Raw genomic sequence first — 12,650 nt, forward strand, 5'->3', positions numbered from 1 at the left:
AGAGCTCCAGGGCCAGGGCAACCTGCAGAAAGGTACAGGGAGAGAGAGAGGACACACTACGGGAGAGAGGAGACACAAAGTTAGTAATGTGTAATGGTGGCATATAGAAGCATAGGGAGAGAGAGGAGAGGAGAGGAGAGCAGGAGGGGAGGGGAAAGAAACTCAGAGCATCATGGGGCCCCCCAGCAGCCTAGGCCTATAGCAGCATAACTAAGGGAAGGCTCAGGGTCACCTGATCCAGCCCTAACTATAAGCTTTATCAAAAAGGAAAGTCTTAAGTCTAATCTTAAAGGTAGAGAGGGTGTCCGCCTCCCGAACTGAGACTGGGAGTTGGTTCCATAGGAGAGGAGCTTGATAGCTAAAGGCTCTGCCTCCAAAAAGAATGAATAATAGATATGAAGTGCAGCATTATCTTTATTAATAGATTTAAAACTGGCATGCAGTTTTTTTGTTTTGTTTTTATGTTTGTTTGTTTGTTTCTCTCTTTTTTTGATGGGTCTTTTTTGAGGAATAATTTCCATTGAGCAGGGTGTTGTTCAAGTAGTTGTAGTAGTCTTATTCCTACATTTGTGTATTTACATTTTTCATCATATTTTACTTTCTGCTGTTACTTTTTTCTGCACATACATGCAGAAACTACTAAATACATTTTTATAAATTTAAAAAGTTGCCAGAATTTTTAATGGGACACCCTTTATTTTACAGTTCAAAAAGTGCAGAAGTTCCTAGTTCCCCCAGCCTCAAAGGTGCAGAACTTACCTGATATGCAGTTGGGTGTAGTTGTGCTGTACTGCTATCTAGTGGTCAAAATGTGTCACTGCTTTGCCTTCACTTAGAATGAGTGGTGTTTGGTGGGTGGAGGACCTTGTGCTTTCCTTCCCACTTTAAATCATTTAGTTAAGGAGACTCCTTCATCTTTGCATCTAAAAATAGAGCCATGGGTAAGAGTCAGTCACTCTTTAGTCAACGCCAGCACATGGTGTTGACTAATTATGGACATTGTCATAATAACATAGCTCAGGTTCCTCTTCTTCCACATTTACTCACGTGAAATAAAGACCACATGTCACAGAAATGACACATGATCCCAAGGAAAGTGAGGAACCTCTAAGCTGAGTAATAAGGCCACATGCCTTTTGAGAAAGAACCAACGAAGTGTTGTTTGTGACTTATGATTGGCGGTTACTTGGTCTTGTGACATAAATTTAGTGATTATTTTTGTGTGTGTAGTTTTAATCCTTTTTTGATTTTTCTTTTTAGCATTTAAAGATCACTTTTAATGGGTCTACAGGAATCAATTTGTTGGTCAGTGGCAAAAAATTTAACTGGCAACTTTTTTTTTATCCCTTGTTTAAGCATTTAAAATGTTCATGTAGTTGTAGTAATTTTACATGTCCAGTGAACATTTTAAACATTAGTGTGACAGCAACATTTTGAACATTAAAAACTGAATAATTCATGGGTTTTAGACCGTTGGTGGGACAAAAACGCAACATTTAATGGCAACACCTCAGGTTTTAAAAAATTAGGACGGACATTTTAACTGATATCTTTTATACAGATGAAATGATGAATTAGTAAAATAATTGCCAGATTAATTAGTTGCATATAAATTGTTAGTTACAGCCTTTAAAATGTATAGCTCTGAAAATGCAATTTTTATGATACTTAAAATGAGCGCGATCGTGACATTAAACGCAAAACATCCCTGCAGTGTCGCCCTGTTAAACTTTATTAAGGGGCTTCATTTTTCTAAACCACTATTAAATTAGTTCAAACTAGTTTTAGCTTCGAGAAAACATCGTAATAGTTTGTTGTCTTTTGAATTACAACTGGCTTCTGTAATGTAACTTGATTTTTACATCAGTTATTCAGCACCAGACAGTGTTTTCAGCCAAGTGACAGCATCATATTCTGTTGCTCTCACCTGCAGAGGGTGACGGGGAGCAGGAGTTTCAAGTGCTTCCCATCACCCTGGTGCACTTCAATTCACCAAATTAGATATTAGCAACTGACACAATCTCAGATGTGTGGCTTTTCACTGAGGCTTGTGTCGATCAGTACTCAGCTATTTTAAATCTCAGCTGCCGTGGCTAATCCACAGGCTTGGTGAGTTAAATCGGGTTTGCAGCCTCATCCTCAGATCTAATTCTGACAACATCATTTAAAGTCTGCTGTCAGGCCGGAGAGCCGTGGAGATGTTAGCTGCATAGCTATGACAAATTCCTTTTGTGATTAGAATGAGCATCAACTGCACGAGCTTTGTCTCGTACATAAATTCAGACTTCTTCAGAAATGCTGTTCTATTATATATCATTCATTAACTGTTAATCATTTCATCCATTAGCATGAACATCAGTATACATCCAACAAAATTTTCCACATTTAAAATCCTTCAAAATGTCAAAAATACTGTTTGTAGAAGTCTTCTTTTTTAGTTTTTAGTAGTAGAACCAGATGAAAATACTGTATACAGTAGTGCATTGTCTCATTTATTAAACACTCTTAGTCTTTGTTTTGTTTTTTAAATTTTCTTCTCTCTCTTTGTTTTAGATTGACAATTGATTTTCTATTCATGAAGGTCACATTAAAATAATAATAATTAAAAAAGCTTTTAATATATATTGAACATGGTGTGCCACATGCAAGACTATTCTGTTGTTTACTCAGAGTCCCAGCTTTGATATTTGTGAATCCTAAAGTCCAGACGGGCAGTAATGCTGCCAAGGATCTCACTCTGCATGGTGTGTCATTGGTTGTGCAGCTGGGTTTGTATGCAGTGCACAGCAGAAATCTGATCTGTCGTGTGCCCTGCCTCTTTGTCTTCTCCTTACTCCGCCTCTTCCTCCTCCTCCTCCTACTTCTCTTTACAAAACAACTAAGGTCATAATTCTGGGTGTGTTTTGGCTGCTCCTAGTTTTATCAACATTCTTTTTCATGTGGGGTGTGGTGGTTAGTTTTTGCCATAAACACTTGAATTTCCCCTCAGTTGACCAAGAGACATCAGTAGAGTTAAAGGGATGGAGAGGTGAAAAATGGGAGAGCAAGATGAAGAAGAGAGACAGCCTAACCTGGCAGAGCAAATCCCCTCTGCAGCCTTTTCATCCTCTCCGTGAGAGGTGCTGTCTGACGTTCCTCTGTCTAAACCCCTGTATTTGCTCTCCAGTTCAGCATTTTCAAAAACCATAAAGACACATTCTTAGAATTCGTTTGTTTGCTGTGTTTGCTGTGTTTGGGAGTAGAGTCACCTAGTGTTTACATACAGGCCATTCAGTTGGCTATAAGAGCGACTGTCAGTATCTATTAAATGCATATCTGTGTTTTAAAGTGGGTGGACAGCAGAATGTCCCACATAGGTTTATGTAGATGTAGTTGTATTTAAACAGATTTGTGCTAAACAATTAAATAAAGGTATAATTATACCACACCCTTTTCACAGTGACACAGTATATTGCCTTCTAACAGGTATAAGTGTCATGCAGCCATGCAACGTCCTCACAGTGACAACTGGAATCTGCTGATGTTTAGCCGAAATGATCTTTACCACCTTCACCATGTCAGTTTACCGTGTTATCATGCTAACATTTGTTAGTTACATTTGCTGAAATAATAAATTAGAGCTGAGGTTGATGTGAAATCCAGTGATTTTGCATGTGTCTGGTCATCAACCAAAGTAATAGGCAAATTTTCACCTGAAGTCGGCGTATGCTGTCATTTGTACCCCAGTCAGAATGTCTGCATGATAATGCAACATGACTGTGGGAAGAAGGAACCCAACAGCTCTGTCACTTCCATCATAAAAATGATAAAACCTTCAAAATAACATTTACAAAGCAAATACCTTCTCCTTATGTTTTTCCACACTCTCTCTGCTCATGAATAAGTCCAAGGGTTCCATCTGGTTTTGATGAAGCCAGAGGGAGCAGAGTAATAAGCATGTTGAAATTTTAATGATATGTCTCCTTTTTGGAGGAAAGATCTTATGACTAAGATGCTCCACACTTTCTGAGCCCTTGCCTTCCCATTTGGGTCTCCTACTAGTGTTTCCCATGAGGTTTTTAAATCCGGCTCAAATACTGTGGGTGTTGGAACATGTTCCACTGCCAGAATGTCACTGAGTTCTCAGTTACCATCTCATGTTTCCTCTGCATCTCAGGTAACCGTGGAAACCCTTTACATTTTATTTGATTCAGTTCTTCTCTTTTCTAATATACTGTACATTAGGAAATGACCTTCTAATTCACCTTCCAATGTTCTCATTCATCAAAGCATCTTACTACAATTTAAATCAAATTCCTGCATGTGCAGTTTCAGGCTGTATAGGCAAAAGCATTTTACAGTGAAAACCTATGAGTTGTCTACAGTAAGCCCTATACTGGGTGTGATTCCTTTCCTTTTTTGATTTTAATTGCCAACCCAATACCACTCCTTAATTCCTTAGCTTGCCTAGACATTGTATGAAACTACAAAGGTGTGTCTCCAAATTTGTTAACGTGGCTCAAAATGAGTCGGCACATGGCACGCTCACACACACACACACACACACACACACACTTACACTGACACATCAACTACCTTCATGTTCATACAGGTCGTGTTCACTATCCTGCACCCTGGAAGAAAAAGTGCTTTTAGATGCCTGATAATGTGATGTCAGTCAGGGTGGGGAAATTGGATATATGCCTGACTTGAGGCTAAAGGGCTAGGATTTATCAAAGGGAGGATACACCCAGCCCTCCAGTTTAGCTGTCAGCACATACTACTTTTATAGGAGACCATTATAAAGGGACTTAGTGTAACTAAGCCCTGATGTTCCTTGATAAACTCTGGATCAATAAGGCACTTTGGATTCACATTTGCTGGAACTATGTGCTGCAGTGCAACTTTAAGGCAATAATGTCTAATACAGTCTTCTATTTACAAAAGAAGAGTTGAATTCAAAAGCAAGAAACTGCACACATTCTCAGTTCAGTACTATCAGGAGCTTTGCCAGTATTGCCAGTAGCTTGTGGAGGCTAATTTAAGCTAATCTACTGTATGCTCATGTTATCCACCATAAAGTTTATGTATCGCTAACTTTCTAATAGACACAATTGAGCCATTTTGCTAGTTGTCTTCTTTTACGCTCCATTTTATAATTGATTTTTTAAGTAACTGTCAAAAGGCCTGTAAGATTGCTTTAACAGAAATTTAGAAATGCCAAAAACATTCCTACTTGTCATTTGGATTTTGTGACTAACTGAACAGTGATGTCCAATTGGCATTTTCCCCCCCACTGATTAACCTACCAAAGGAAATAAATTTGTATCCAGGGTGTGAGCCCTAGAATGTTCCAGAAAGAAACCCCAAATTATAATAATCTTAAACACCATGCAAGATTTATTAGATTAGTGCCTCCCTGTGAAAAGTGTCTGGTTTACAGTAAGTGATGCATTCTGTGTTCTCCAGTTTGTTTGGATTAAGTACCACAGAACAGGAAATGTGTAGTTAGGCTGAAAATGTAGTTCTGGCCAGAGCCTTTAAGAAAACAACAAGAGTTAAGCAATAAGACAATCACAGACCGGGACATATGGTTTGATTAGCAGGCAAGATGTGCAAGAAGCATAAAAAGGAATAGAAATGTTTTCATCTGAGGGATTACACCTTGAAAGGCAAAGGATTTCTCTGAACTGTTACTAGCTAAATACAAACAGAAAACTACTCAAACACAGAGCTACGTATAAGTGACTGCCGAAATTGTAAATCAGTGATGTTCAGGGTGTGGTCATGCAACATTGTCTGGAATCCATAGCAGCCCTTCCCTAAACCAACTCACCCCCTATCTCGACTCTCCTTCTGTCACAGTGAGTAACTCCTAATGTGAAATGTTTGAGGAATGCTGTGAATAATAAGTAATGATTAACCATGGATGGTGTGTGTGTGTGTGTGTGCGTGCGCTTGTGTAAGTGACTGTGCGACAGAGAAACTTGTTGGATATCTATATTACTTCCTGGCGTACATTCGAAATTGATCATTTAAATGCTATTTATTGTTGTTATCAAGCATAAAAAGTTATTAGTAATACATTTTTATTATCCATAGTGACGCTTGTGTGTGTGTGTGTGTGTTGTCTTGCAAGCAAAGCCATGAAGTGATAGTGCAACCAGGTTTACCACACCTTGCCCTTCCCTGCCTCATGCTGCAAGAGGAAGGGGTGTGTTTAAAGCCCTATCTACCGTGCCCTCCACACGCTAGCTCCACTAAGTACACACTCAGAAAGTGCACACACAGACAGGCCCAGACTTCATAGCCCACAGGCATCGCTTCGCTATGAAAGGAATAGAGTGACTGGGAGAAAAAGGGGGGAAAAAGCATAAGGAGGAAAAAGAAGGGCAGAGCCGAACCCAGTGAAGGAGAGCAAGGAGGTTGAGAGGATAGAAGGAGAGAGAAGTCATAGGTTGGGAAGTTCTGAGTGGATTGCGACCACTGGACCGCACACTCGGGGACAAACTGAGGGGCCAGTGAGGTAGATAGGTGCAAGAAAAGCAGAGGTTCCTATCAAGGGGACAACAGCCAAGAATATTTTATCATTAGGCTTATTATTCTGCGCGCTGACAAGCAGTGACAATGACATCTCCAAAGCAGAGGTACAGGAATTTCTCCAGTGACAGCTTTGGCAGAGAGAGGATGCCCTCAGATGATGCCTATTTCCAGGGGATGCTGAAGGCTACGGACAGCAGGAAAGGTATCAGTAATAGTGGATGATAATGGAAAAAAGCCCAATTGCAAGCTTTAATCTTTAATCTACTTATTTTCATGTGTGAGAAGCTGCTAGGAAAGAATTAAGTGTTTTTCCGAGAAGAGATGAGAGAAGCTTTTAAATGTAATTTCAGCATTGGACAGCGTTCAAGTTGCAGGCTGTTGTCTGAAGAGGTTTATTTGATGCTTGATTGGTTAGCGTGTTGTATAATATATGATTCTGTACATCAGTAGTGTCATCTGTCAGATTCTAAAGGAACACAGTGGTGACCTCATTGTTGTCACAGGCAAGCTTGAGTGTCAAAACACAATCTTTCTATTTAGCATGACAGCTCTACAGTCACCCTGGTCGGACTGTAGTGTCCAGTGTTTTCACTGAGTGGCTTTAATGGAGGATACTCCCCTTCTCTAAAGCATCAGCAGTTTCCTCACTTTGTATTGGTCAGTAAAGCCCATTCACAACATCAGTTGCGTAACAAACATGTTCTTTGGGTGACTGAGTGGCTGCACTACTTGTCTTCAGTTATAGCTAGAAAGAATGATGTGTTGCATTTTCTTTCTATTGTTATCAGTTTGTTTCTTGGTTTTATTGGAAACTATTTTTACAGTTCTTCAAATGGAATTGTTAAGAAAATGCATATTTCATACACTGATCATTCAATAAAAGCGCTGATTCGGTGTGCTTTGATATGCAGGAGCTGCCATTCTATCATTGTGTTTGATTTTTGGTTGCCTTCCTTTACATAGAAGTTTAACAGTGTAAAATACTCACTAAATGCCTTCACATCTCTCTTAATTAAATTCAGATTATCCCCTAAATATAAAATCAAATGTAAAAAAAGTAAAAGTAGGCATCATGCGGTACAATGATGTGCTGTACTCTTATTAAATACAATATAGGATTACTATTAATGCATTAATGTGTAAGTACCTGGTTGTGGTGGAGCTCAGCTCAGTCCGCTCAGTCCCTATCCAGTGGCATACCCTGCACTCATAAAGAGCAAAGCATCCCCAAAGCATTGCACTGGTTGAAACAGGACTTGAGTAATGTGGTGAGAAAGCAGTGACCCACAGGTCAAGGTGCAGATCCTGTTGGAGCCTCTGTCTCCAGCAGTCTTTGGGATACAGTGTTATTACTCTGTGTGTGTGTCAACAATCACCCTTCCACTCTATGTGACATTTTGTCCCCTTGACTGGAAATACCACAGCGATTGCATAGTAACTCTCAGTCCCTTGTTGGCTAAAATGATAAATGAGGAAGTTACCGGTCTATAGTGTCTATATGCGTTTTCCATGGGAAAAACACATTTGCAAAGGTTGTTGCTGACACCATCCTAAGAAAAACAAATGTCTAGGCGTCTGCTGTGTGTTAGGGCTGAGTCACTGCCCTTTGCTTTTTTTATTGCTGGGTGTGTCATTATACAATAGTCAGTTGGATTCCTCCCTTAAACCTGATAAAACAGGAGTTTGTGTTAGCGTCCATACTGTAGTTCATTCTGATACAATGTGAATGGAGTTATTTGCTGTGTGTAGGTCAGTAAAGGTGACTTCCACAGTAAAAATACATGAAGTGGCATGGAGTAAAGAAATTCCTAAACCTGCCTGAACCTAGACCTGAACCTGTGTTCATTTATCATAGTGCGATTTGTCATCCTGTGACATAAAAATCTTTCACAACTCTTAGCCCACGCGGGTTCACATCAGAGAGCTGGAAACAGACACATCCATTCACTGTGGCCATATTAAATGTTGCACTGACACACCTTGTGCGTTTGTGCCTTTAACTCCTATAGGAACACAACACTAGGCGGTTGTATGCAGGATTGTTGCCTTAGTAGGTGTGTTGCTCACTAAGGTCCTGTTGTTTCTTGTTGGAACATTGCACCCTCTCATAGTAATGTATTGTCTTGTAGTACTCATGCAGAGCATCTCGACACTTTACTGTGGAATCCTTTTGTCCAAGAGCACAGCTGGCACTGGTGCTGGAACGAAACATGATCTTGCAAAATGAATAAATAAATGCATAAAATGCAAGTGTCCTAGGGATGCATCTGCCGACAGTGAAGCTCCTCTGATGTCTGACTCAGACGCAGCTGTGCACGATCAGAAGGCTTTTTTGTGAAACATTCTGTTTGTCTCACAGAAACCAAATATGTGTGGTATAATGGGGAATTCTTCTTTTGTTTATTGCTTTTATGCAAACTAAAAGAATCAAACTGATCTTGTGTGAATTTCTCAGGGAGAACATCAGTCATATACTCTTAAAAACACTCTAGTGTTTTTAAAGGATGAAATTTACAAAAATTGTTTCTGATTTTGTCTTTTCAAACACATCTGATGTTTATCTGTGTTTTCTCTGTTTTGCAGACGAACGGGATCAAGTGCAGAAAAAGACCTTCACAAAATGGGTGAACAAGCATTTGATAAAGGTAAAGATCTGTCCCTAACTTTCATTCTTGTTCAATAAAGGTATATATTGGAATGTTATTGGTCTCCATCTTATAGAATGACAGTAAATTAATATCATATAATTTCAAGGGCTTGATTTACACTTGTGGTGACAAGAATTTAGATTTTACATGGCACATGATGATGGGCGATCAAAACAATTATGGGGAATAATGTCTGTTTAAAGAAGATAATATTTGCAGTTGCTTTTATGAGATAATGCCAGTTTAAGCATTAGTAGACCTGCATGAACACACTCTCAGCAGACTAAGATGTTTCATCAGATTCCCAGAATACAGTTAAATGTTGGGGATTGTTTTGAGTGACAGGCCATCAGTGTCTGAAACCTGTGCATTGTAAGTGACTCTGTAAAAGTTATTAACAATACTCACATAAACACACATAGCTAGTCAGTTATTGTTTCACAGTTGGAAGTCTACATTGCTCCATGATGTGGAGGCTTACCAGACGTCCAAGTCTGTCATCAGCTCAAGGCCTGGGTAAATCATCCATCAGCTCTCACCTACCTACTCTGATGCTCTGTTCCCAAACTACAGCCTGAAAGCCCTCCAATGAATCACACATTTAGCATCGGGGCAGAGTCAAACATATCACTCTGGAGTTCCTCATTAAGAGTGAAAAATTACCCCCTGAAACATCGTATGGCCCTCCTAATATCTCAGCTTGTGCCACTTTCCTTTCAGGACACTCTCGTCAGCAGCAGTACATCGACAGCCTCATGATATTAAGTGCTTCCACATGATTTATATACTCCTTCTACAAACAGAGAGCCATTCATTCTTTTTTTTAAGAAATGGAACAAGAGGGGCAAACTAAGCACAAATAGTGTTTACCTTTCCATGAATGTGCAGTGTTAACCTAGTCTGCCACCACTGTATGAGAACATACTGAAGTTTCTCCCTTTTGCTCCTCTTAAGTGTTCACTGTCAATTTTGAGCGGTGAGTCACAGACATCTGGACTCGCTTTGCTCCCTCTGAAAAGGCTAATTCTGGTCTCAGCCTGGAGCCCGTGGTGGTCAAGGCCAACGGTAGCACATGTACTGCACAGACTTCTGGGTCTGATTGGCTGAGTACCTGTGTTCATGTCCAGCTTAACTGAAAGCCTTCCTTGATGCATGGGAGACTGCATAAGTATTCACACTGATTGGTGTTACCATTCTGCCTCGTCTTGCTAGTATAACTTTAAAAGAGTTTGCCTAATGTCACAAACATTGGTTTCATTGCTAATGGGCCATCAAGTGGTTTCCGCTACTCAGCAGATCTTTTTATATTGTGGAACCACTAACGTCAGATTAGCTGCAGAATGAAAACCTGTTTTCTAACAGACTCTCACACTAACTACAGATTGAAAACTACAAATTGGTTTCAGATCACCCTGAGAGTTCAGAATAACACAAGCTGATGTAAACATTACACAAAACCTGTTCAGTGTTTTGTTTTCAGACAGCATGAAGGGAACAGGGTGAGGGGCTGTGAGCCATGTCTACTAATGAGTTTCACTTTGAAATGTTGACAGAGCAGCTCTTTTGGGCTCTGACATGGCAATTTGTAGCCTAACATTTACCTTTCAGCAGCAACAGTGTGGTTGATCACATCAAACAGAACCATAGCCTCAAATGCACAAAGTAATTGACGGGTGGTGATAGATGGCTACAAGCACACAACAAGGAGATAGATGACTAGACAATCATACGCTTCATATTTGAATAAAGAAAATAAACAATTATATCATCAAATGTTGTATCAGAGTGTTTAAAGTTCAGGAATATTAGGATATTAATAATAAGTGGCTGGTTGTTACAGTACATAGTGAATGTGTGTGTGTAGACAGTGAACCCTAGTGGGCAGAGTGTTGATTACTTTTACTACCTTGGGTCCAAAATGTGCTTTCATCTATGCTGCACATGAAGGGAGGAGTACATTAAAGGTTGGATAACTGCACTGACATGTTGCCAAAATAAATCAGCCACTGTTGTAACTTGCAATGTGAAACTTGCTTTCATTCCAGGCCCAGGCCTCCTCTTTTCACACATGGCCAAACACACCCAGTTCAGCTCTGAATCTTGTCACAGAACCAAAAAAAAGTTGTTAATTGATTCTGTTTTATCCATTTGTCTCATATACATTCATGTTTATCATCAAACCATCTGCATCTCAATCCACCCTAATCATTTTATGTTTATTCATTTCTGCTTTTTGCGCGTCACCCATTCTTTCCATTTTCCCATTACTTGTCCATTTGTTCTTATTCATGCGTCTATCATCCCTTTTCATGCAGCACTGGAGGGGAGAGGTAGGTACTAGCAGGACTGTATGTGTGGTCAGTATCTGACTTGCATGGTGGCTGTCCCCTCCCTCACTTGTTTTTCCAACTTTCTCTTCACATGCAGTCTTGTTTTCTGGCACCACCCTCCCTCACCTCTCTCACTTGCTTCAGTTTGACTATGAATTAACTGAATGAAGCCACAAGAATCAAAATCCATCAGAAAAAGTGTTTCTGTGTTTCACATTTAGTAGGGCACCTTTGTTACCTCACTTATGTGCTGTTTATTCATAGCCCCATCTTTCAGATGTCAGGGATGACAGCTGACATTTGGCATTTGGAGTAGGAGTCAGGCTTGGCTGCTTATGGCTATGCATTCCTGACTTGTGTAGAATTGTACTAGTGGAGCGAAAGCTCTGAGCATGGTAGAAAACTCATATAACATAGCTGGGTAACAGATTTAGAACCACCAATATATAGTTCCTCTTTCAAGTGACAGTAGTAATTTAAGATCCTGAAATAAAAACGTATCATTTTGCCATCATTCTTGACACCTCATTAGGATTGTCGTGTTAACAGAATCTGCAAATATGTTGCAAAGTCGGTTCTTGCCACAAAAATTGCACCACAGGCTGTTGTCAATTTTCGTACAGTACCTTTGAGACCATCTGTCATGTTGTGGCCATTAGACTTTTTGAAAGGTATGATTTCACGTTCCGCTTCAGTCATTACCAAAAAATGTACCGGCTATAGTGCCAGGCACAGATAACAGTTACAGCAGAGCAGTTCTCCTCAGGACAGATGTATGGTTAGTCTATTTCACTGTGCTTGTGATTAGATTGCTAACTAAAATAAAGTCATATTGAAGGCTTGTGACATATCTCCTCTTCTTTTCTTGTTTCTCCTGGCAGGCACAGCGTCATGTGACAGACCTGTACGAAGACCTTCGGGATGGACATAACCTGATCTCTCTGTTGGAGGTCCTCTCTGGGGAAACACTGGTGAGTACAGCCCTCGTGTCTGATTTTTGACCATGGCATCAGAGTGACCAAGATGGTCCTCCAAACCTAAGCCTAATCTTGGCTAATTGCATAAGAAGCACCTACAGTATCTTAAAGCTACCATATCTAATTTCTTTACATTCCCTAGAGGGGCTAGTGAGACTCAAAACAAACTCACA

The 12,650-nt window shown here is 40.0% G+C and overlaps 1 protein-coding gene across 1 annotated transcript in view; it reads left to right on the top strand.

Annotated features, from left to right (window-relative positions):
- The window catches only part of LOC109958524 (plectin-like), a 151,140-nt gene that overhangs the window by 74,364 nt on the left and 64,126 nt on the right, over positions 1-12,650 (top strand). Inside the window, exons 3-4 of the mRNA XM_020597238.1 lie at positions 9,106-9,167; positions 12,382-12,471. Of these exons, the coding sequence (XP_020452894.1) occupies positions 9,106-9,167; positions 12,382-12,471 (152 nt within the window). The remainder of the gene's footprint in view (positions 1-9,105; positions 9,168-12,381; positions 12,472-12,650) is intronic.

The sequence above is a fragment of the Monopterus albus genome, unplaced genomic scaffold, assembly GCF_001952655.1.
Source record: "Monopterus albus unplaced genomic scaffold, M_albus_1.0 scaffold33.1, whole genome shotgun sequence".
NCBI lineage: Eukaryota > Metazoa > Chordata > Actinopteri > Synbranchiformes > Synbranchidae > Monopterus > Monopterus albus.